This window comes from Staurois parvus, unplaced genomic scaffold, assembly GCF_062004578.1.
Source record: "Staurois parvus isolate SC_StPar_1 unplaced genomic scaffold, SC_StPar_1.0 ptg000132l, whole genome shotgun sequence".
Taxonomy (NCBI): domain Eukaryota; kingdom Metazoa; phylum Chordata; class Amphibia; order Anura; family Ranidae; genus Staurois; species Staurois parvus.
The window spans coordinates 8,436,951-8,459,476 of NW_028317928.1; the positions used below are offsets into that span (position 1 = coordinate 8,436,951).

General features: G+C 45.9%; 1 protein-coding gene across 1 annotated transcript in view; it reads left to right on the plus strand.

The window, feature by feature from the left end:
- LOC149466300 (uncharacterized) overlaps window positions 1-22,303 on the plus strand; it is a 40,433-nt gene extending 18,130 nt beyond the window's left edge. The window contains 1 exon segment of the mRNA XM_089672991.1: window positions 18,156-22,303. Coding sequence (XP_089529117.1) covers window positions 18,156-19,613 — 1,458 coding nt within the window. The 3' untranslated portion in view covers window positions 19,614-22,303.
- Window positions 22,304-22,526: the final 223 nt, after the last annotated feature.

The window sequence follows — 22,526 nt, forward strand, 5'->3', positions numbered from 1 at the left end:
ATCAGAGAGGTGCAGGAACCCCTACATCTGAGTCCCTTATTGTCTGTGTCCCCCACTGCCCACCTCTGAGCTCTGTCCCTTGCTTCCATCCCTCACCCACCTCCCAGTAACGATCCTTATAGAGAATACAGAGCCAAGTATCATTTGTGGTATTAGCAGCCAGCATCAATATACTCTCCAGCAGCCAGCAACATTAGAAACTCTCCCTCAGCAATACATCCTTTCCAGCAACAATTGACCCCCCAGTAACAATAGATCCCCCACCAGCGACAATAGATCTACTCCAGATCCCCCAGCAGCCAGCATCACTAGACTCTCCAGCAGCCAGCAAGATTAGACCCCTCCCTTAACAATAGATCCCTTCCAGCAACTATTGACCCCCCAGTAACTATATATCCCCCACCAGCAACAATAGATTTCCTCCAGATCCACCAGCATAAATAGACTCCAGCAGCCAGCAACATTAGACCCCCTCCCTCAACAGTAGATTCCTTCCAGCAACAACTGACCCCCAGTAACAATAGATCCCCCACCAGCGACAATAGATCCCCTCCAGATCCGCTAGCATCAATAGACTCTCCAGCAGCCAGCAACATTAGACCCCTCCCTCAGCAATAGATTCCTTCCAGCAACAATTGACCCCCCAGTACCAATAGATCCCCCACCAGTGACAGTTGATCCCCTCCAGATCCGCTAGCGTCAATAGACTCTCCAGCAGCCAGCAACATTAGACCCCTCTCTCAGCAATAGATCCCTTCCACCAACAATTGACCCCCCAGTAACAATAGATCCCCCACCAGCGACAGTTGATCCTCCAGCAGCCAGAAAGAGGAAATAAAAAGGGGAGTTGAACGGTTAAAGTAAGGACAGGGTGGGAGGAGGATGAGTAGAGGGATGGGAAAAAAAAAAAGAGTAGTACGGTGGGGGTCCACATTCTCATCTGTGAATGGGCCTGATCACCTGTCGGCTATCTGCTTTCAGGGCCGGTCACTTACAGGCGAGCGGCCATGACCAGTTATGGGAGACGGCAGCCTCCCATTGCTTTCATCGGGTCTTCCTCCTGCAGCTGATTGCCTGGACCTTCACTGGGTTCCTCACAGGCAGGGCTGGGGCAATGGGGTGGGGCAAAAGGAGCAGGTGCCCGGGGTGCAACTTTATTATGTGGGGAGGATGCACTGGGAGATGCAACCTTGGCCAGAGCACACAATTGGTCATCCTGCTGCTCCGACCCGGGGGGGTTCCAGTATTCCTGGACAGGGTCTCGCTGTGCTGGGCTGAATGCCTGGATGAAAGGGAGAGGTCCCCTTTAATCATCCCCTTGCACTCCTCGATGGGGGTATCCTACTGGAGGGCGGTTCCAGTATTCCTGGACGGGGTCTCGCTGTGCTTGGCCGAATGCCTGGATGGAAGGGAGAGGTCCCCTTTAATCATCTCCCTGTACTCCTCCTGGACAGGGATCTCCTACTGGAGGGGGGGTTCTTGTATTCCTGGACGGGGTCTCTCTGTGCTTCTCTATATGCCCTGAATAGAAGGGAGAGGTCCTCTTTAATCACCCCCTGCACTCCTTGATGGGGGTCTCCTTCTACTAGGGGAGGTTCCTGGATGGGTCTCCCTGTACTTGTCTACATGCCTGGATGGAAGGGAGAGGTCCCCTTTAATCATCTCCCTGCAGTCCTCCTGGACAGGGGTCTCCTACTGGAGGGGGGGGGCTCTTGTATTCCTGGACGGGGTCTCTCTGTGCTTCTCTATATGCCCTGAATAGAAGGGAGAGGCCCTCTTTAATCACCCCCTGCACTCCTCCTGGATAGGGGTCTCCTCTTCTGCTGGGGGGGGGGGGTTCCTGTACTCTTGGATGGGTCTCCCTGTACTTGTCTATATTCCTGGATGGAAGGGAGGAGTTTTCTTTAATCACCCCCCTACATTCCTCCTGGATGGGGTCTCCTTCTACTGGAGGGGGGGTTTCCTGTATTCCTGGATGGGTCTCCTTGTACTTGTCTATATGCCTGGATGGAAGGGAGAGGTCCCCTTTAATCATCCCCTTGCACTCCTCCTGGATGGGGATCTCCTTCTACTGGAGGGGGGTTCTTGTATTCCTGGATGGGGTCTCACTGTGCTTGTCTATATTCCTGGATAGATGGAAAGGAGGGGTACCCTTTAATAACCCCCTGTACTCCTCCTGGATGGTCTCCTTCTACTGGAGGGGGGTTCCTGTATTCCTGGAGGGGGTCTCCCTGTACTTGTTTAGATGCCTGGATGGAAGGGAGAGGTCCCCTTTAATCATCCCCCTGCACTCCTCCAGGATAGGGGTCTCCTTCTGCAAGAGGGGGGTCCTATATTCCTAAAAGGGGGTCCCCCTGTACTTGTCTGTATTCTGGATGGGAGTGAGGGGTCCCCTCTGATCACCCCCGGCACTCATTGGTAGTGGGGATCACTGAAAATCTCCCCCATACATCTGGAATTGTGTGTTGGGAAGGGGTGTCTCCTTGTACTGCAGTTGGTGGTCTCAGATTACGCCCTGTATTTCTGGATGGGGACCCCTGATTACTTCTAGACCCCGATTAGTGGTTGAATGTTGTAGGGAGGGTTTCAAGTTATTGCATGTATTTCCACCAAAGGACGCCGCAGCCACTGCATACGTTTCAGCTTGGCGCTACACGCACTGTTTTAAGCCCGCCCACTCCTCCTCGGGGTAGAGGGTGCAGTTTGACATTGTTACCTTGGGCATCGGATGACCTTGTCCTGCCCCTGGCTGGGACCCCCTTCTTTCTTTTATTACCACCTCCTTAGTACCCACAAAGTTTGACACACCAGGAAGTTATCAACTCCTCCCACTACCAGAAAACGGCCGCTAAACCAACAAAACTTTATTCTAAAATGGTTGACATCTGTAATTTGACAGAGAATCTAATAATAAATTATAATAATAATAAAATTATATATTATAATAAATAAAATATGTTTGTGTATTCTAATTTCATAAATTGTACTTGCACTACAAGAAAATGGCCGCCTCTCTGCAGTGGTAAGGTTGGAGCTTTGTCCTCTAGCGGTCGCTCCGTGTACAGACGCCCAGTGGGCGGGGTTTTCCTTATAAGGCAATGCAAGAACCCTATGCGCTCTCTCCAGGGTACGTTACACGGCCGTTCGGCCGTGCTCGGTTTATAGTTCGTGCGTGCGCAGCGAGAATAAAGCTAGACGGGTGGCCATTTTCTTGTAGCTTGCGCGTGCGCAGAGAGAAAAGGGCCGCTAAGGCGTGAAGGAGCCGGCCATTTTCTTGTAGCTCAAGAAAAAAAATAAAACAAACTTACAGGAACTCTGCTCTATCTGTCCAGCAGCTGGTGGTGGAGGGTCGGCGGAGAAGGTAATAGTATTGTTATGATGAGAGAAGGGAGTCCCAGCACTGTGTGGACTGCTTGGGGGTATCATGTCCCTTCCGCCAATCCTCATCTTCCTGCCACTGATGTGTAGCACATTAGATGGTCAGCTCTGATGGTGCTGGAGCATATTCACAATTATTATTATACAGGATTTATATAGCGCCAACAGTTTGCGCAGCGCTTTACAATATAAGGGAGAAATTACAATACTTTCAGTACAGAAGGAATGTGAGGGCAATCCGCGGTGAATGGAGCTGCTCACTCGTATCCTATCAAATCGGTCAGTTATACGTAGAGAAGGGACGTTCCTTAACCCAGATAAGCCGGTTAGATGGAATAGTTACCATCGAGGAATTGTAGGTACTTACCGTAAAACGAGTTGGTCAGTTGAGACGCCGCACGCCGTTTACGCAGCGCTTAGATGGTAGTGGCTGATGTCCCAGCTGCTATACTGAAGCTTTATCCACCGATGAGCCATACAATTCCAACCACTGCCTTGTAAAGTGAACAATGGTTATCTGGTTACAATGGCATCTGAAAGCAGGTGGGATATATCAGGCAGCTAGTTAATATGTTATCCCTGAAGTTGAAAGCAGAAAAAAATGGGCAAGTGTAAGGATTTGAACAGCTTTGACAAGGACCAAATTGTAATGGCTAGACGACGGGGTCAGAGCAGCTCCAGAACTGCCACTCTTGTGGGTAGGGTTGCCACCTCATCCCTTTAAAACCAAACACATATTAATTACACAGGTTCTGAGGCTAATTTAATGTAGGTAAGGCACTAGGTAAGTTTAATTGCCACCTTAATCAGCCACAGAACCCGTGTAAATAATATGTGTTCGGTTTTAAAGGGATGAGGTGGCAACCCTACTTTTGGGAAGTTCTCGAACTGCAGTGGTCAGGACCTACCAAAAGTGGTCCAAGGAAGGAAAACTGGGTAACTGGCAACAAGGTGGCCAAGGCTCATTGAGCACAAGAGGAGCAAAAGCTGGACAATGTGGTCCTATCCAATATAAGAGCTACTGCAGCTGAAAAATTGAATGCTGGTTCTGATAGAATGGTAACAGAACACACAGAGCATTGTGTCCATGCTGACCCATGTCCACAGCCAAAAGTTCCTACACTGAGCACGGGAGCATCAGACCATGGAGCAATGGAAGAAGGTGGCCTGGTCTGATGGATCATGGTTTCCCTTACATCATGTGGATGGCTGGGTGTGTGTGCATCACTTACCTGGGAAGAGATGGCACCAGGATGCAGTATGGGAAGAGGACAAGCCGGCGGAGGCAGTGTGATGCTTTGGGCAATGTTCTGTGGGGGAACCCTGGCTCCTGCCATTCATGTGGATGTTACTTGACACGCACTACCTACCTGAACATTGTTGGTGACCAACTACACCCCTTCATGGAAACGGTATTACCTGATGGCAGTGGCCCATTTCAGCAGGATAATGCACCCTGCCACACTACATAAATGGCTCCAGAATGGTTTGAGGAACACAACAACGAGTTTGAGGTGTTGACTTGGGCCTCAGATTCTCTAGATCTCCTTCCATCGAGCATCTGTGGGATGTGCTAGAAAAACAAGTCCGATCCATGGAGGACCCACCTCCCAACTTACAGGGCTTAAAGGATCTGCTTCTGACAGCTTGGTGCCAGATACCACAGCATACCTTCAGAGGTCTAGTGGTGTCCATGCCTTGATGGGTCAGGGCTGTTATGGCAGCAAAAGGGGGACCTACTCAATATTAGCCAGTATCTGGCTTCCGTCCCCTACACTCCACCAAAACCGCACTACTCAAACTCACCAACGACCTGCTAACCGCCAAAGGCCACTACTCCATGCTATTACTCCTCGACCTCTCTGCAGCTTTCGACACGGTCGACTACCCCCTCCTTCACAAAAAACTATACTCTTTTGGCCTCAGAGACTCCGCTCTCTCCTGGCTCTCTTCCTATCTATCACAACGCTCCTTCAGTGTTACCTATAACACTGCCACCTCCCCCTCACTCCCCCTCTCTGTTGGGGTCCCCCAAGGTTCTGTCCTTGGGCCCCTTCTCTTCTCCATCTACACCTCCTCCCTTGGTCAATCGATATACTCCCACGGCTTCAACTACCATCTCTATGCCGATGGATAACACTCAAATCTATCTCTCCACCCCTCACCTCACCCCTTCAGTCTCCGCCCAAATCACTAGTCTTCTGAACGACATATCAGAGTGGATGTCCCTCCACTTCCTCAAACTAAACCTAAACTTTAACTTGCTAAAACCGAGCTCCTAGTTTTCCCCCCAGACCGCCCCCCCAACCTCTCCATCGCGACCAACAACGCCACCATCAGTCAAAGTACTAGGTGTCATTCTAGACTCCAATCTGTCTTTCCAGCCCCAGATCCAATCGCTGACAAATTCATGCAGACTCCACCTCCACAACATCTCCAAAATAGGTCTGTTCCTAACTCCAGAAACCACAAAGCAACTCATCCACTCCCTTATCGTATCACGACTTGACTACTGTAACTCCCTCCTCACCGGCCTACCCCAACACAGGCTATCCCCGTTTCAGTCTATCCTAAACTCTGCGGCCAGACTCATCCACCTCACCAACTGCTCCGTATCCGCCTCCCCTCTCTGCCAATCCCTCCACTGGCTTCCAATTGCCCAACGCATAAAATTCAAAATATTAACATTGACGTACAAAGCTGTTTATAACACTGCCCCAAACTACATCACCGACCTGATATCCATCTACCACCCAACACGCACTCTCTGCTCCTCACAAGACCTCCTACTCTCCAGTTCCCTGGTCTCCTCCTCCCATGCCCTTCTCCTGGGCTTTCCCCATCCTCTGGAACTCGCTACCAAAATCCATCAGACTGTCACCTACCCTCCTCACCTTTAGGCGCACCCTGAAAACACATCTCTTCAGAGAAGCCTACCCAGCCCTCACCTAATTGCTGATCTCCTCCGCTCTTCCCACCACTAAATCCCCCACAGCTATTTCCTCCTGTACCATTCTCCCCTCCCTCCTAGATTGTAAGCTCCAAGGAGCAGGTCCCTCAAACCCCTCATGTATCGCATTGTATTGTTACTGTACTGTCTCCCATTATAATGTACAGCGCTGAGCAAACTATTGGCACTATATAAATACGGTATAATAATATTAGGGGGTCGTAAAGTTGTAATTGATAAGTGAATGCTTGTAGTAGATCTGCTTGTCATTGAAACGGCTTACCATGCACTATTTTAATGACCTGAAAACTGCATAGAGATGTCTGACGTTTCCTTCCATCTCTGAGGGTCATGTCTACCTAATAATGACTATAAAAACAAAAAAGGATATAAGGGACTTTACACATGCACCCCAGGAGTTATTAATTGATCATAAAACAGGATACCACTTTCTGATCAGTTAATAATTCCTGGGGTGCATGTGTAAAGTCCCTTAACCATTTGCTGACCGCCCCCCATATACTGCTACAGGGTGTCCCCGCTGTGCAGAATCATGCATGTAAACGTGATTCTGCACTTGTGCGTGCACGCTGCTGGCACGCCGGTTCTGCTGTGATTGGTCACAGCAAAAGCCGATCAGCGGGTGCTGGCCAATGTTTGAGAGGCGGCACCCACCGATTGTCTAGGAGACTGACAGAATACAGCTCTTTTTTCTTTTTATGTATTTCTTCCAATTGGAATGATACCCCCATGGAAAGATTGTGGTAGTGTGCAGTAGATGACTTCACATGTATTTTGTTGTTTCTGCCTAATAATGACCGAAGATGAGCTCAAGGAATCCTACGAACTCATCCCTGTCCAAACTCAGGCCCATTTTTTTTTCTTTTTAACCAATGAGCTGTGGCTATGATCTCCCTCCCCCCTCGCAGCTCATGTAAACAAAGCGGTGGCGATGACCCAGCCCACAGCTCATTGGGGTTGTGTTCGGAGTTTGGGCAGAGACGAGTTTGGAGTTTGGGCAGAGACGAGTTCGGAGTTTGGGCAGAGATGAGTTCATCTCTAATAATGACCTGTTAGCCTTCTTGGCTTATTGGCCAACATCAAATGTGGTATCTGTTCCTATCAGTGTCCAATAGGGGTTTTCTGCCATCACTGTGGCCTTCTTGCTTGGATGGCTATTTGTATAGTATCCCTGCTGGTATGCTTGGCATCCTAGGGACCCTCCTCATGGGAAAGAAACCAAAATAAGCACCCACTGGGTAAAGGTGGGGGTCGGGAGTTTTTCCTTGTTGTGCAGGGTTTCCGAAGAGCCCAGTGCCTCCTGATTTGAAGCAGCGCTACCTTGTCTGGTCAGGGGCTTTGAAGGCAAAGACCCCAAGGAGTTAAGCATCTCCTAGAAGTGGCGACCCGGAGGTGCTCTGAATGTCACTATGGGTTGGGGACACTACTATGAGAAGGGAAACTCGGCCACAACACCACAGCTTTTTTTCTGTGCATTGCTTCATGGGTTAAGCCTTTTGGCCAAGACTAAGGCAATTTTTGTAACCAGGTCACAAGGCCTAGCTAATGTGTAAGCACTGGCACTGGGATCAAAAACACCTGAACACGCACTTTTCTGAGCATAGGGCAATGTACAAGTGTGAACAGAGATGTCACAGGAAACACCATACTCTGCATAGTGGACCGGTTATCCTGGAGCCATGTGCTACGTGTAGGGGGTGAATTCCAACATATGTGGGGTTAAGAAACCACTTTCTGTTCCAGGTTTCCTGGTATCAACTATTGTTTGCTGTAATTAGGTTTAGGTGATAAGCGTTCACTTTGTTTAATCACCTCCAGAGTCCAGACTGTGTTAATGCTGTGCTGTTTGTTAGTAAAATCAGTCCTTGTTTTATTCCAGTGTTGGTTGTGTCTGATGCTTGGGGTAAATTTGCTATATTCTAGTTCTAGATTGGAGGAAGCTGTAGTTTGATGGAGATACCCAGTCGGGGTGTCAGGTAGTCCATCACAAGAGACAATTGGAAAGAATGGGATTCTGCAGTCAGGTGTGGGGAAATGAGCAGAAAAACGCTCAATGTGAATAGGGGCTTAAAGCTGAACTTCGAGGAAAAGAAAATTTGTCCTTGCAGTGGGGCTGCCTATCCTCGAATATGTCTAGGGACCACAAATTGTAGTTAAACTTACTTGATCCTATGCTCCCTCGGATTCCCTCCACACTGCTAGACCCCACACCATCTTCACCAGTATGAGGGTCGCAGATCCTCTGGTGTTATCAAGACCCATGCAGAGCCCATAGCCACAATGGATGTTAGGGTGCCGACCCTGGTAGTTCGGCTACTGGTGTCAATAGTTTTTATAATTATTTTATTTTTTCTTAACACTTTCGTTTATTTATTGCTACACTTTTGTTTTTCATTATTTTCTTTACAGTTTTTTAGAAGCCCCGTTGGGGGGGCTTTGGTGAAATATGAGGGGTCTAAGCAAACCTTTGATGTTTCACCTTTGAGCCAGAGAAAGGAGACTGAGGACACAAGCCCTCAATCTCCATCTCTGCAGCCCCAGCAGCAGATAAAGAATTGACAGAAATAGCTCTGTACAGAGCTTCCCATTCATTCACAAACTGAAGCATACGCTTCAGTTATGAATGGACAGAGTCAGTGATCGGTATGGATGTTATGGTCCACTGCTCGGGAATAGAGGAAAGTGTTGGCTGTCAGGAGGAGGAGGATCGGGTAAGTAGAACTGCTGTTCCCGATCCCCTAGATATAAACACGTATTATCTATGGTCAGTACATGTTGTTTGAAAACGGTTATTTATTGTGAGCTTTACAACCCAACTTTCATTATAACTACAGACTCCATCATTCAGAAGAGTGGGAGCATATAGAAGGACACAAGGACCTCTACAAGGACGTCATGATGGAGGACCGGCCGCCCCTCACATCACCGGGTAAGAGGAGACTTTAATTTCTTGTATTGAGGATCCACCTAGATACACACATCCTCTGATATAAAGACATAGAAACAATAGAGGAGTGGGAGTATATAGAAGGACACAAGGATCTATAGAAGAACGTCATGATGGAGAACCGGCCGCCCCTCACATCACCGGGTAAGAGGAGGCTTTTATTTCTTGTATTGAGGATCCACCTAAATACACACATCCTCTGATTAGGGATGAGCTCAGGGGAGTTCTGATCCTTGTCCAAACCCATCAAGAAGCCATCACCTGTACTGGTCTAAGCATCTGTGGTTGGGGCATTCTCCTTCAAGTCGGGGAATGCCTCAGTCGTTTATGAGAAGCCCAGTACCGGTGACAGCTTTCCCAATGGGCTCAATTAGGTGAGTTCAGACAAGGATCTGAACATGCTCATCCCTACCTCCTGATATAAAGATATAGAAACAATGTATTCAGTCAGTGTGTGTGTTTCCTACAGATGGATCCAGCAATGGGAACCCACCAGAGAGATGTCCCTGTCCTCTGTATTCCCGGGACTCCACACAGGAATATCAGGAGATCCCTCAGGAGGATCAGGTAGGTTGGACTGAGAGGCTTCTTCTTGAGTAACATTGTTCAGTTTTTTTTTTATGTAATACAATGTTCCACGTTTGTGTGTCTTATTCAGGGTGAAGATCTTATTGGTGTTAAAGTGAAAGAAGAAGCAGAAAAGGGGAATATGGGAGGTGATGAGCCGTGCAAAGAGGATGAAATATTTCCAAAGATCAACACAAGTGAGTATTAAACACAAATTCTAGGGTCACATCTATGCAGATTGCAGACTGCGCGATCTCACGGTGCATTTTGCGTTTTTGAACACACATTTTTGATGCATTTTTTTTGCCCATAGGAAATGATTGACTTTGATGCGACTTTGGATGGGCGCAACTTTGATGCAATTGGAATGGTGCAACTTGTATGCAACTTTGGATGGGCGCCACTTTGATGTGACTTACACTGGAATCGACTTTAAAATCATTTCAAAGTTGCATGTCAGTGCGACTTGGAAGATATCTGTGTGACTTCATGCCCAGATGTCTATGTAAGTCGAACCTGAAATCACTTAAGAGTAGTGCAGGAACTACTTGCAAAATCGTTTTGAACGGTTCCATTGCGGACAGTAGGGTGCGACTTGTCATGCGATTTGAAACTCTTAAATCCCATGACAAGTCACACTGGTGTGAACCAGAGCTCTTGCAACATTTTTTTTTTTTTGGGGAATAGGAAAGAAAAAGTCGCACCCATCCAAAGTCTCACCCAAGTCACATCCTTCCAAAGGCGCATCCAAGTCAATACTTTCCCATTGGAAACCCCTCCTCCCTACAAAACGCACAAAAAAACACAACACTTGCATTTTTGGTGCGAGTTCATTGAAGTCTATTACACGCAAAACGCAATCTTCTGTGGAAAAAAAAAGTCCCTGACCCTTTCCAAAAGACGCAACAACTCAGGTCGCACATGTGTGAACTAGATCCATATAAAATCATGTTAAGTGGACTGTAGTGCGTTTCTGCAAACTGGAAAATGCACTGAAATCCGCAAGTGTGAACCTTGGTTAAATCCAGAGAAGAGTCCCAGATTCTCCTTTTTCAGTCACTACAACAATCTCTTCTTCTCCCCCCTCCTCTGTCAGTAGACAATAATGGGGGGACAGTATGTGCCCAGTGGGGGGGTCAGGAGCCATCAGCCTCTATTAGACTCCGGCTCTCCTCCTCGCATCATGTCATTGAGACGTGACCAGTCTCCTCCCACACACACTCTCTGGGATCTCTCATACATCTCAGTACAGGGGGCTTTACTTTCATCTTTATTCATAGACTCCGGAGACACCAGAGAGACTCAGAAGGATATCAAAATTGAGGAGGAGGAAGAAATAAAAGTAAAGATTGAAGAGGAGGAAGTTCCTATAGAGATCAGCACAGGTGAGGAATAGACGCTCAACAAAACATAAGAAGTCTGTGTTGTCCTGCATCTGCCAATATGTAATTCAGCCCGCATAAGATTTCAGACACAAATAAGGTCTGCTACCTGGGTCCCCCACCCTTGGGGGTTGTCGGTTGGCTGTAGCTGGAAGGTTTCTCTCTGTCTTATTAAATCTCCAACAGTCAATGTATTGATGTATCTGCTAGGCAGTCAGTGATGTATAGAACACCTACCAGTAATCCAAGGGTTAACAAGATCATACTTGCTCACATCAGGATGTTCCCAACTTACAAGCCGACCTCAATGCTCTATGTAATTGGGCAACTCTGTGGCAAATGAGGTTTAATGTTGATAAATGTAAGGTTCTGCATTTGGGGGCTAAGAATATGTATGCATCTTACATACTAGGGGGGGTACAACTGGGGGGATCAATGGTGGAGAAGGATCTGGGGGTTCTGGTAGATCACAAGCTTAATAAATGGCATGCAATGCTAAGCTGCGGGTTCTAAAGCGAGCAAAATCCTCTCTTGTATTAAAAGAGGTATAGACTCCAGAGAGAGAGATATCATTTCCCCCGGTACAAATCATTAGTAACACCTCATCTGGAATATGCAGTTCAGTTTTGGGCTCCAATTCATAAAAAGAACATTGGGGAACTGGAGAAAGTACAGAGAAGGGCAACCAAGCTGATAAGAGGCATGGAGGAGCTCAGCTATGAGGAAAGATTAGAGGAACTGAATTTACTTTCTTCAGAAGAGGAGATTAAGCAGGGATATGATCTCCATGTATAATACATAAGGGGGATATGATCTCCATGTATAATACATAAGGGGGGATATGATCTCCGTGTATAATACATAAGGGGGGATATGATCAACATGTATAATAAGGGGGATATGATCTCCATGTATAATACATAAGGGATGGATATGATCTCCATGTATAATACATAAGGGGGGATATGATCTCCATGTATAATACATAAGGGGGGATATGATCAACATGTATAATAAGGGGGGATATGATCAACATGTATAATACATAAGGGGGGGGGGGAATATGATCACCATGTATAATACATAAGGGCGATATGATCACCATGTATAATACATAAGGGGGGGATATGATCACCATGTATTACATTACATTACATTACATTGAGTTTATATAGCGCCAAAGGGTTTGCTCAGCGCTGTACAATAGAGGGGGGGACAATACATGAAACATTACAGCAGCTACGAACAGCACACGAGGGGTAAGAGGGCCCTACTCTTTCGAGCTTACAATCTGGGAGGGAGGGGGTAGTGGTACAGGAGGAAGTGGCTGTGGGGGATGGAGTGGTAGGAGGAATGAAGGAGAGCAGCAGTTAGGTGAGGGTGGGGTAGGCTTCCCTGAAGAGGTGGGTTTTCAGGGAGCGCCTGAAGGTGAGGAGGGAAGGTGACAGTCTGATGGATTGGGGTAGTGAGTTCCAGAGGATGGGGGAGGACCTGGAGAAGTCTTGCAGACGTGCGTGTGAGGAGGAGACCAGGGAGCAAGATAGAAGGAGGTCCTGTGAAGAGCGAAGGGTACGGGTAGGGTGGTACTTGGGAATCAGGTCGGTGAGGTAGTTAGGGGCAGTGTTGTGAATGGCTTTGTAGGTCAGAGTGAGTAGTTTGAATTTGATGCGTTGGGCGATAGGGAGCCAGTGGAGGGAGAGGCAGAGGGGGGTGGCAGAGGTGGAGCGGCTGGTGAGGTGGATGAGTCTGGCAGCTGAGTTCAGGATGGTCTGAAGCGGGGAGAGTTTGCACTGGGGTAGGCCGGTGAGGAGGGAGTTGCAGTAGTCAAGGCGTGAGATAATCAGGGAGTGCACAAGTATGTATAATACATAAGGGGGGATATGATCAACATGTATAATAAGGGAGGATATGATCAACATGTATAATACATAAGGGGGATATGATCACCATGTATAATACATAAGGGGGGATATGATCTCCATGTATAATACATAAGGGGGGATATGATCACCATGTATAATACATAAGGGGGGAGGGGGGGGGGTATGATCACCATTTATAATACATAAGGGGGGATATGATCTCCATGTATAATACATAAGGGGGGATATGATCTCCGTGTATAATACATAAGGGGGGATATGATCTCCGTGTATAATACATAAGGGGGGATATGATCTCCATGTATAATACATAAGGGGGGATATGATCTCCATGTATAATACATAAGGGGGGATATGATCTCCATGTATAATACATAAGGGGGGATATGATCTCCATGTATAATACATAAGGGGGGGATATGATCAGCATGTATAAATACATAAGGGGGGGGATATGATCGCCATGTATAATACATAAGGGGGGGGATATGATCTCCATGTATAAATACATCAGTAGTTCATATAGTGAACTCGGTGCAGAGGTATTCCCTGAGGTCATCACAGAGGACAAGGGGGCACTCTTTACGACTGGAGGAAAATAAATTTAATCTCCAAACACGGAAAGGTTTCTTCACAGTAAGAGCTGTGAAAATGTGGAATAGACTCCCTCAAGAGTTGATTCTGGCCAGCTCAGTGGATTGCTGTAGGAAAGTCCTGGATTCTTTCTTGAATACACAGAATATAACTGGATATAACATTTATAGATAAAGTTGATCCAGGGAATATCCGATTGCCTCTCGGGGGATCAGGAAGGACTTTTTTCCCCTGCAGGAGCAAATTGGATCAAGCTTTGCTGGGTTTTTTTGCTTTCCTCTGCATCAACTGTGGGTATAGGATTATAACTTGTTTTTTTTAATGGTTGAACTGGATGGACTTTTGTCTTTTTTCAGCCAGACTAACTATGTAACATCTTCATACCATACACGTAGGTGCACACCTTACTAGGACTTGTCTCACTATGCCTTATCACCTCTCTGGGGTCTCTCATACATCTCAGTACAGGGGGCTTCACTCTCATCTTTATTCACAGACCCCGGAGACACTCAGACAATTGTCAAAGCTGAGGAAGTAATAGAAGTGAAGATTAAGGATGAGGAAGTTCCTATAGAGATCTGCCTAGGTGAGTTCTATTACAGGTAAAAGTCAATTACTTTGATTTATGAGCCTGGTGTTCACTCTGGAGGCACCAATAAAGATCATGTGTTGATTTGAGTAGTCATTGAACATCCTAGGTGCATCGATCACAGATCTACAGTCCTTTAAAGATTTCTTGGCAGCTTGCTTGGTGGGCGGTTTAACTACTTGCCGACCAGCCACAGTGCATATACTGCAGCTGGGTGGTATGGCAGGCGAAATCACGTACATGTATGTCATTTTGCCTGCTTGAGCTCAGGGGGCGCGTGCCACATGCTGTCCCACTGGACACAGCGGATTGTGGATCCTGGTACCTGGGGCCCGGAGATCATGTGATCGCTACATGATCATTTTGTTGACAAAGCAGTTATGAATTAATGCATTCATATCAGCTGTGATTGGCACGTTATATCAGCGTCAGTGCGTTATATGGCAGACCTCTCCACCTGAACCTGGCCAGGTTATGGTCCCTGCTCTTAATGCCTGCATGGCGCTTGGATGACACCTCTGTTTGCCTCTGCCTGCTTCCCACCCCCCTTCTCCCCCTTTTTTTTTTTTTTTTCCTCTCTATGACAGAGACCCAGAATTATTGCTCCATATTAGGGCTTGAAATTTCCACTCACCTGCTCGCATTGGCGAGTGGAAATAAGGTGGGATCGAGTGTGTCCCCCAGGGCCATCTTGCTGAGAAGGCTCGGAACTCGGGGCCGGCTCTGTCACTCCCACTGGGGGCCATCAGATTGCTCAATAGCTGAGCAAAGGAAGGAGTGCATGCTGTGCTCTCTGCCTCCCCCTAGAGTGCAATACAGTAGCTCTGTGAGTGAAGGCAACGAAGTACTGCAACTTTTTCTAGGGCTGTGTACAGGTGTGTGTGTGTAGGGAGAGCGGATATAGTGAATGCAGGGTCCGGGGAGAGCGGATATAGTGAATGCAGGGTCCAGGGAGAGCGGATATAGTGAATGCAGGGTCCGGGGAGAGCGGATATAGTGAATGAGGGGTCCGGGGAGAGCGGATATAGTGAATGCGGGGTCCGGGGAGAGCGGATATAGTGAATGCAGGGTCCGGGGAGAGTGGATATAGTGAATGCGGGGTCCGGGGAGAGCGGATATAGTGAATGCAGGGTCCGGGGAGAGCGGATATAGTGAATGCAGGGTCCGGGGAGAGCGGATATAGTGAATGCAGGGTCCAGGGAGAACGGATATAGTGAATGCAGGGTCCGGGGAGAGCGGATATAGTGAATGCAGGGTCCGGGGAGAGCGGATATAGTGAATGCAGGGTCCGGGGAGACCGGATATAGTGAATGAGGGGTCCGGGGAGAGCGGATATAGTGAATGAGGGGTCCGGGGAGAGCAGATATAGTGAATGCGGGGTCCGGGGAGAGTGGATATAGTGAATGCGGGGTCTGGGGAGAGTGGATATAGTGAATGCGGGGTCTGGGGAGAGCGGATATAGTGAATGCAGGGTCCGGGGAGACCGGATGTAGTGAATGCAGGGTCCTGGGAGAGCGGATATAGTGAATGCAGGGTCCGGGGAGAGCGGGTATAGTGAATGCGGGGTCCGGGGTTTAGTAACTAGTTAGCATGAAGAAGCGTAGCTGTAGATTGTAAGCTTTTCCGATTCTTGTATCTTAAAGACACACAGGTATTTTTCCTATGATTCTGTGCAATCCATGTATCCTCTCTGTGTGCAGGTTGTGCTTAACTCCCTCTTGATGTTGTTTTTTTTCTGTAAACTGTATTCAAAACCTTTAATAAAATTTTAAACAAGAAAAAAATGCATTCCCTAGAATGATGCATTGAAAATGAGGGACTGCTTCTAGAATGTTTTCAGCTCATTGTCAGTATATTGGGAAGAGCAGACAGTCTGCAAGATTTTCAGACAGGGAAAGTAAATGAGAAGTAAGGTGAGAAGGGTAATAAATACAGCTAGAAAAGAAAAGCTACAACATTAATGCCTCATGCACAATGGATGTTTTTACAGTGGCTGTAGTAGGCGTCAGTAGGTTTTTTTTTTTTTTTTTTTCAGCCTGTAAATTCCCCAGCATGTTACCCTATGTGTCCATGCAGACGTAGGCTTTTATGAGCAATTTTTTGGCAGGGACATTTTCAGGCTGGAACCCCCCTCCCCTTCCCCCCTAGAACCACTGTGTTTGAAGAGGAGTTTTTCGGCTGTAAAAATGCAAAGAAACGCAGCTATCCGGCATTTTTGAGACTCTAGCTTCTTTTTTTTTTTAAGCAATATTTTTGGGCGCTGCCATTTTTTCCAGTACATTCCTACATTTCCCAGTATAGTTTGCTGCTCTAGCTTTTATTGTCTGGCCTTTGCTGTGTGCAAACAGGAACATTTCCCAATGTCCTTTGCTGCCTCATTGTCTCAGCTAGCGGAGCTGTGTGCAAACAGGAAATTCCTTTTATGGTGATTTCCCAATGTCCTTTGCTGCCTCATTGTCTCAGCTAGCGGAACTGTGTGCAGACAAAATTCCTTTTATGGACATATGGAGGTAAAAAAGAAGCACACGGGGCGAAAATGTACCTCGGTTTACGAACACCTCGGTTAATGTAATTTTTGGTTTACGAATGAAAATTAATTGAAAATAATGCCTCGGTTTATGATTTTTTTTCGCAATACAAACGGATAAATTGGTTTTCAATGCATTTACGAATTAATTTTTAATCCTGTCCCTGTACAGTACTTATGCCTTTAAAGTGCACTTTTATAAAGAGTTTTGAACAGATAAAACATTTTTTTTACTTTTTTCTGACCTCCAGAACGGATTAATCAGTTTTCAATGCATTTGCAAATTAATTTTTAATCATGTCACTGAACAGTATTTATGTCTTTACCGTGCACTTTTATAAAGAGTTTTGAACAGATAAAACTTTTTTCTTTTTTTTTTTTTACTTTTTTCTGACCTCCGGAATGGATTAATTGGTTTTCAATGCATTTACAAATTAATTTTTAATCATGCCCCTGTACAGTATTTAGGCCTCTAAAGTGCACTTTAGAACAGATAAAAGGCTTTTTTTTACTTTTTTCTGACCTCCGGAATGGATGAATTGGTTTTCAATGCATTCCTATGGGAAACCGCGTTTCGGTTTCCGAAATTGTCGCAATACGAAACGTCCCGAAGAACGCATTAAATTCGTAAACCGAGGTACGCCTGTACATGCAGCGGTAGGGAAGCAGTTAATATTTTATAGCATGTTTGGTTCTTTAAGCATTATAGAAATGTAATCCTTGTTATGACTCCTAGGTTGGTTCAGATTTAAAACATTCGTAAGTATGTCTGGTGGTGTTTCAGGGAATGTTTATAACAATGGTGAATTTTGTACTGTGAGGTAGGTGGATGGAAGGCAAAGTTCAAACATTAGTTGCATTCAGTGATTTCATCGGTTCCTCACCTAGATTCTTATTCTCCCCAATTTCTTACTTCCTCTAGATAGACCACACGACTGGTATAAAATGGATAAATGTCCAGTTTTCTGGCCAAATGATGAAAGAAATGGTGATAACATTACAGCTGATTGTCCAGGAGAAGACCTCATAACCCAAAATCTCCATGTGGTCCTTCACGGTGAAGGCCTGTCATCTAATCAGTCTACACATGAGGGGTCTTTTGCACATATCTCCACTCCAAACACCGATCATATATCTCTGAGAATTGATAAATTGATCCCATGTTCTGAGTCTGGAGAATCTTTGGCCCACAGAGGAGAACCTTCCTCCCACCAGCAAGATCCAGGGAAGGGAAAACCTTATTCATGTTCCAAATGTGGGAAATTCTTTTCTCAAAAACAAAAATTCATTAGACACTACAGGACTCATTTCATTGAGAAGCTATTTTCCTGTTCGGAATGTGGCAAATGTTTCAAATGGAGGGCCCAACTGACCGTACATCAGCGGACTCACACAGGGGAGAAGCCTTTTCCTTGTTCCGAATGTGGGAGATGTTTCGCTGATAGGGCAACTCTGGCCAACCACCAGAGAATACATTCAGGAGAGAAGCCGTTTTCTTGTTCCGAATGTGGAAAATGTTTTTCGCAGAGGTCAAATCTCATTACGCATGAAAAAGTTCATACCGGAGAAAGGCCTTTCTCGTGCCTGGAATGCGGGAGAGGTTTTACGTCTCGAATCAAACTCACTAAACATCAGAAAACCCACACAAAGGTGAAGCCTTATTCCTGTACGGACTGTGGGAAGTGTTTTCCCTCAAGAGCAAATCTCATCTTCCATCAAAAGACTCATACAGCAGAGAGGCCTTACTCTTGCTCCGAATGTGGAAAATGTTTTGTGGAAGCCACTGCTTTCGCTAAACATCAGAGAAGTCACACAGGAGAGAAGCCTTGTTCATGTCCTGACTGCGGTAGGCAATTTAGCCGAAGAGCACACCTTATCTCACATCAGAGGACTCACGCTGGTGAGAAGCCATATTCTTGTCTCCAGTGCGGGAAACGTTTTGCGGGAAGGGCCACTCTGGCCAACCACCAGAGAATTCACTTAGAAGAGAAGACGTTCTCCTGCACTGACTGCGGAAAAGTGTTTACTCGGAGAGGCCATCTTATTTCACACATGAGGACTCACACGGGGGAGAAACCGTATTCGTGTTCAAAATGCGGGAAATGCTTTGCAGCAAGGTCCACCCTGGCCAACCATCAAAGACTTCACTTAGAAGAGAAGCCCTTTTCCTGCTCTGACTGCGGGAAAGGCTTTATCCGGAGAGGCCAACTTATTTCACACATGAGGACTCACACAGGGGAGAAGCCATATTCATGTTCCCAATGTGGGAAGTGTTTTGCAGAAAGGTCGGCCTATGCCCATCACCAGCGAACTCACTTGGGGGAAAAGCCGCATTCGTGTTCCGAATGTGGGCGATGCTTTGCCAGGAAAAGCAACCTTGTTGCACATCAAAGAACCCACACGGGGGTAAAACCATATTCCTGTTCAGAGTGCGGGAAGTGTTTTTCCCAGAAAGGGAACCTTCTGTATCATCAGAAGACACACTGTAAGACTTTTTCCTGTTCTGAATGTGGGACATGTTTCTATAAAAGGTCAACTCTAAAGGACCATCTTCTTTCACATCAGAGAACTCACCCAGGGGAGAAGCCATATTCGTGTTCCTTATGTGGGAAATGTTTTAGCAAAGAGTCAGCTCTGGCCAACCATGAAAGGACTCATTCACGAGATCAGCCTTTTTGCTGAACTGGATGCGGCAAAAGCTTTATCCGGAAAGACCATCTTGTTTTGCATCAGAGGACACACACAGGTGAGAAGCCGTTTTCATGTTCTGAATGAAGAAAATGTTTTGCTGACCGATGGACTCTTTTAGAACCCATTTAGAACAGGAGCCATTTTCATATTCTGAATGTGGAAAATGTTTTGCTGAATGATCCACCATTGCCAATCATCTCAGAACCTATGTAGGACAGAAGCCATTTTCATGTTCTGAATGAAGAAAATGTTTTGCTGACCAATGGACTCTTTTAGAACCCATTTAGGACAGAAGCCATTTTCATGTTCTGAATGTAGAAAATGTTTGGCCGAATGAGCCACCATTGCCAATCATCTCAGAACCCATTTAGAACAGAAGCCGTTTTCATGTTCTGAATGTGGCTGATGTTTTGCTGAGTGATCCACCCTTGCCAATCATCTGAGAACCCATTTAGGACAGAAGCCGTTTGCTCTGAATGCGGCCAATGTTTTGCTTGGAAGGACAACCTCCTTTCCCACCAGAAAACTCACACGAGGGAAAAGCCTTTTGCATGCCCCAATTGTGGAAAATGTTTGAATAAAAGGTCGACTCTTGCGAATCACCAGAGGACCCACTCAGGGGAGAAACCATTTTCCTGTCTGAAGTGTGGAAACTGCTTTTTGCAGAAGCCAAATCTTATCAAACACAAGAAGATTCACATGGGGGGAGGTTCATGTTCACTGCACCAAAGATGTTTTTGAAATGACCTCTTGCCACTCGTGAAAAAAACTTCATATGGGGGGGAAGCTGCTTTGCTGTGACCATGAGAGATACATTTCCCACATGGAATTGATGTTATTTCCTAAAGAACTGGCACATGAGTGAAACTATTACCATATGTATTTGTAATTTTTTTTTTTTTAAACAAGTTTCATCATACCAAATACCAGGAGATTCATTTGGATGTAATTCCAATGTCTGAATATGGAAAATGTTAACCCGGGAAGACAAAATGATGCACGAGAGAACTTGTACAGTCAAAAAGCCATAAGGCGGTCTTTATTACATCAGAGAAGTTATAATGGCTAATAGTTTCTGAAAATGGTAAATTTTTTTTCTAAGGAAAATAAATCTTAAAGTTGACCTACAGGCAAACAGTTTAAATATATAAAACAGCAGTTTTATCTGTAAATAGATTTGTATCCAGTATTTGTACTTGTGTCCATCCTAAGATCTACACAGCCATACTAAACATCAGGGTCAGGCTGTTGGCCTGACTTTAGTCTACGACCGTTAAAGCAGAGCTCCAGGCTCCCCTCAAAAAATTAAGTCAGCAGGTACAAATACTGTAGCTGCTGACTTTTAATATAAGGACACTTACCTGTCCAGGGATCCAGCGATGTCCTCACCCCGAGCTGATTCTTCAGTCATCTTTGGGTGCAGGTGCTGGCATCTTCAATAAGGGAAACCGGTAGTGGAGCCTTGCAGCTTTACAGCTGGTCTCCTTCTGCGCATGTATCCCAGAAGGCTGCGGAAGCAGGAGGAAGGGGGTGGGGGCTGAATTTCCAGCTCAGATCGCCGTGGGGCATCTGACCAGAAGTGGGAACGGGTACCTATCAAAGCCAGGTACCTGTTCCCCTCCAAAAAGTGTCAAATGTGGCAGTGGGGGGGGGTGGAATGCAAACAAGCAGAACTTCCCCTTTTGGATGAAGTTCCGCTTTAACCACTTCACACTGGCGGTGCCTCCCAGCCCTTTAAGAGTTTCAGAAGCCGGGAGGTGGGCGGGGTTTTAGGGTCATGCGATTCGCCGTCGCGATTGGAAAAGGTCCTGATCGCAGGGCGCACACTCTTAGCACATATGTATTTTCTAATGGCACGCAAATATGTGGCCGCTCTGCGTCAAGGCGCAGACACCGAGAGGCTGCATATTTGCGTGCGCTCAGTGTCAAGGGGTTAAGCAATTCAGCCTGGTCACCTCCTTTTTGCCCAGTCACCTGATTGGCTCTAAGTCCCTGCCCCTCCCACTCTCAGACTAATTCTGTTCAGGGGATTACAGGAACCTCATACTAGGTCAAAATTTGGTACATTACATTTACAGGCGTACCTCGGTTTATGAATTTAATTAGTTCTGCGGGACTTTTCGTATTGCGAAAATTTTTTAAACCGAAACGCGGTTTCCCATAGGAATGCATTGAAAATAAATTAATCCGTTCTGGAGGTCAGAAAAAAGTAAAAAAAAGTTTTAGCTGTTCAAAACTCTTATAAAGTGCACTTTAAAGGCATAAATACTGTACAGGGACATGATAAAAAAACAATTCGTAAATGCACTGAAAACCAAGTAATCGTTCATTTTGAGAAAAAAATTTGTAAACTGAGGCACTATTTTTAATGGATTTTCATTCATAAACCGAAAATTAAGTTAACCGAGGCGTTCATAAACCGAGGTACACCTGTGCATTATTTTTGTAAAGAAAAGTATGGAATTTTTTCATTTCAATTTCCAAAGGCCCCATTTGGATGGCCTAATTTTTATGAGGCTATGTATATAAGGTACAAAAAACAGAGAACATATAAACCTCCTTCCCAGCAGCCCTTTCTCTCCCCCCATCCCGACGAGTACCCCCAAAATCTGTGAAACCCTTGCAAAAATTAGAACATTTATCAGTGCAAAATAAACAGTGCCTGGTGTACACAATGGAGGCACAAAAGACTTTTTTCATACAGTACGGTGTCCTAAAAAGAATGCATTTCTGTTGTAAGATTTTGTCATTTAAATAAACAGTTGCAAATACAATGTAATGGTTCGAGTTTCTCATTATTCAACTTGTACAAAAAGAAAACATAATCTAGATTTATCTGCATAACATAACTCAAACCAAAATACAAATATGATAAAGCACCATAACCCCCTGTAAAGAGAGTTCTCGAGAGTTCTCATACTGACCACTACTGGGTCATGCATAGTTTGGTGATGGAAAAGGGTAGAAAGTTCAACAGAATTAGGCAAGGAGCCTATC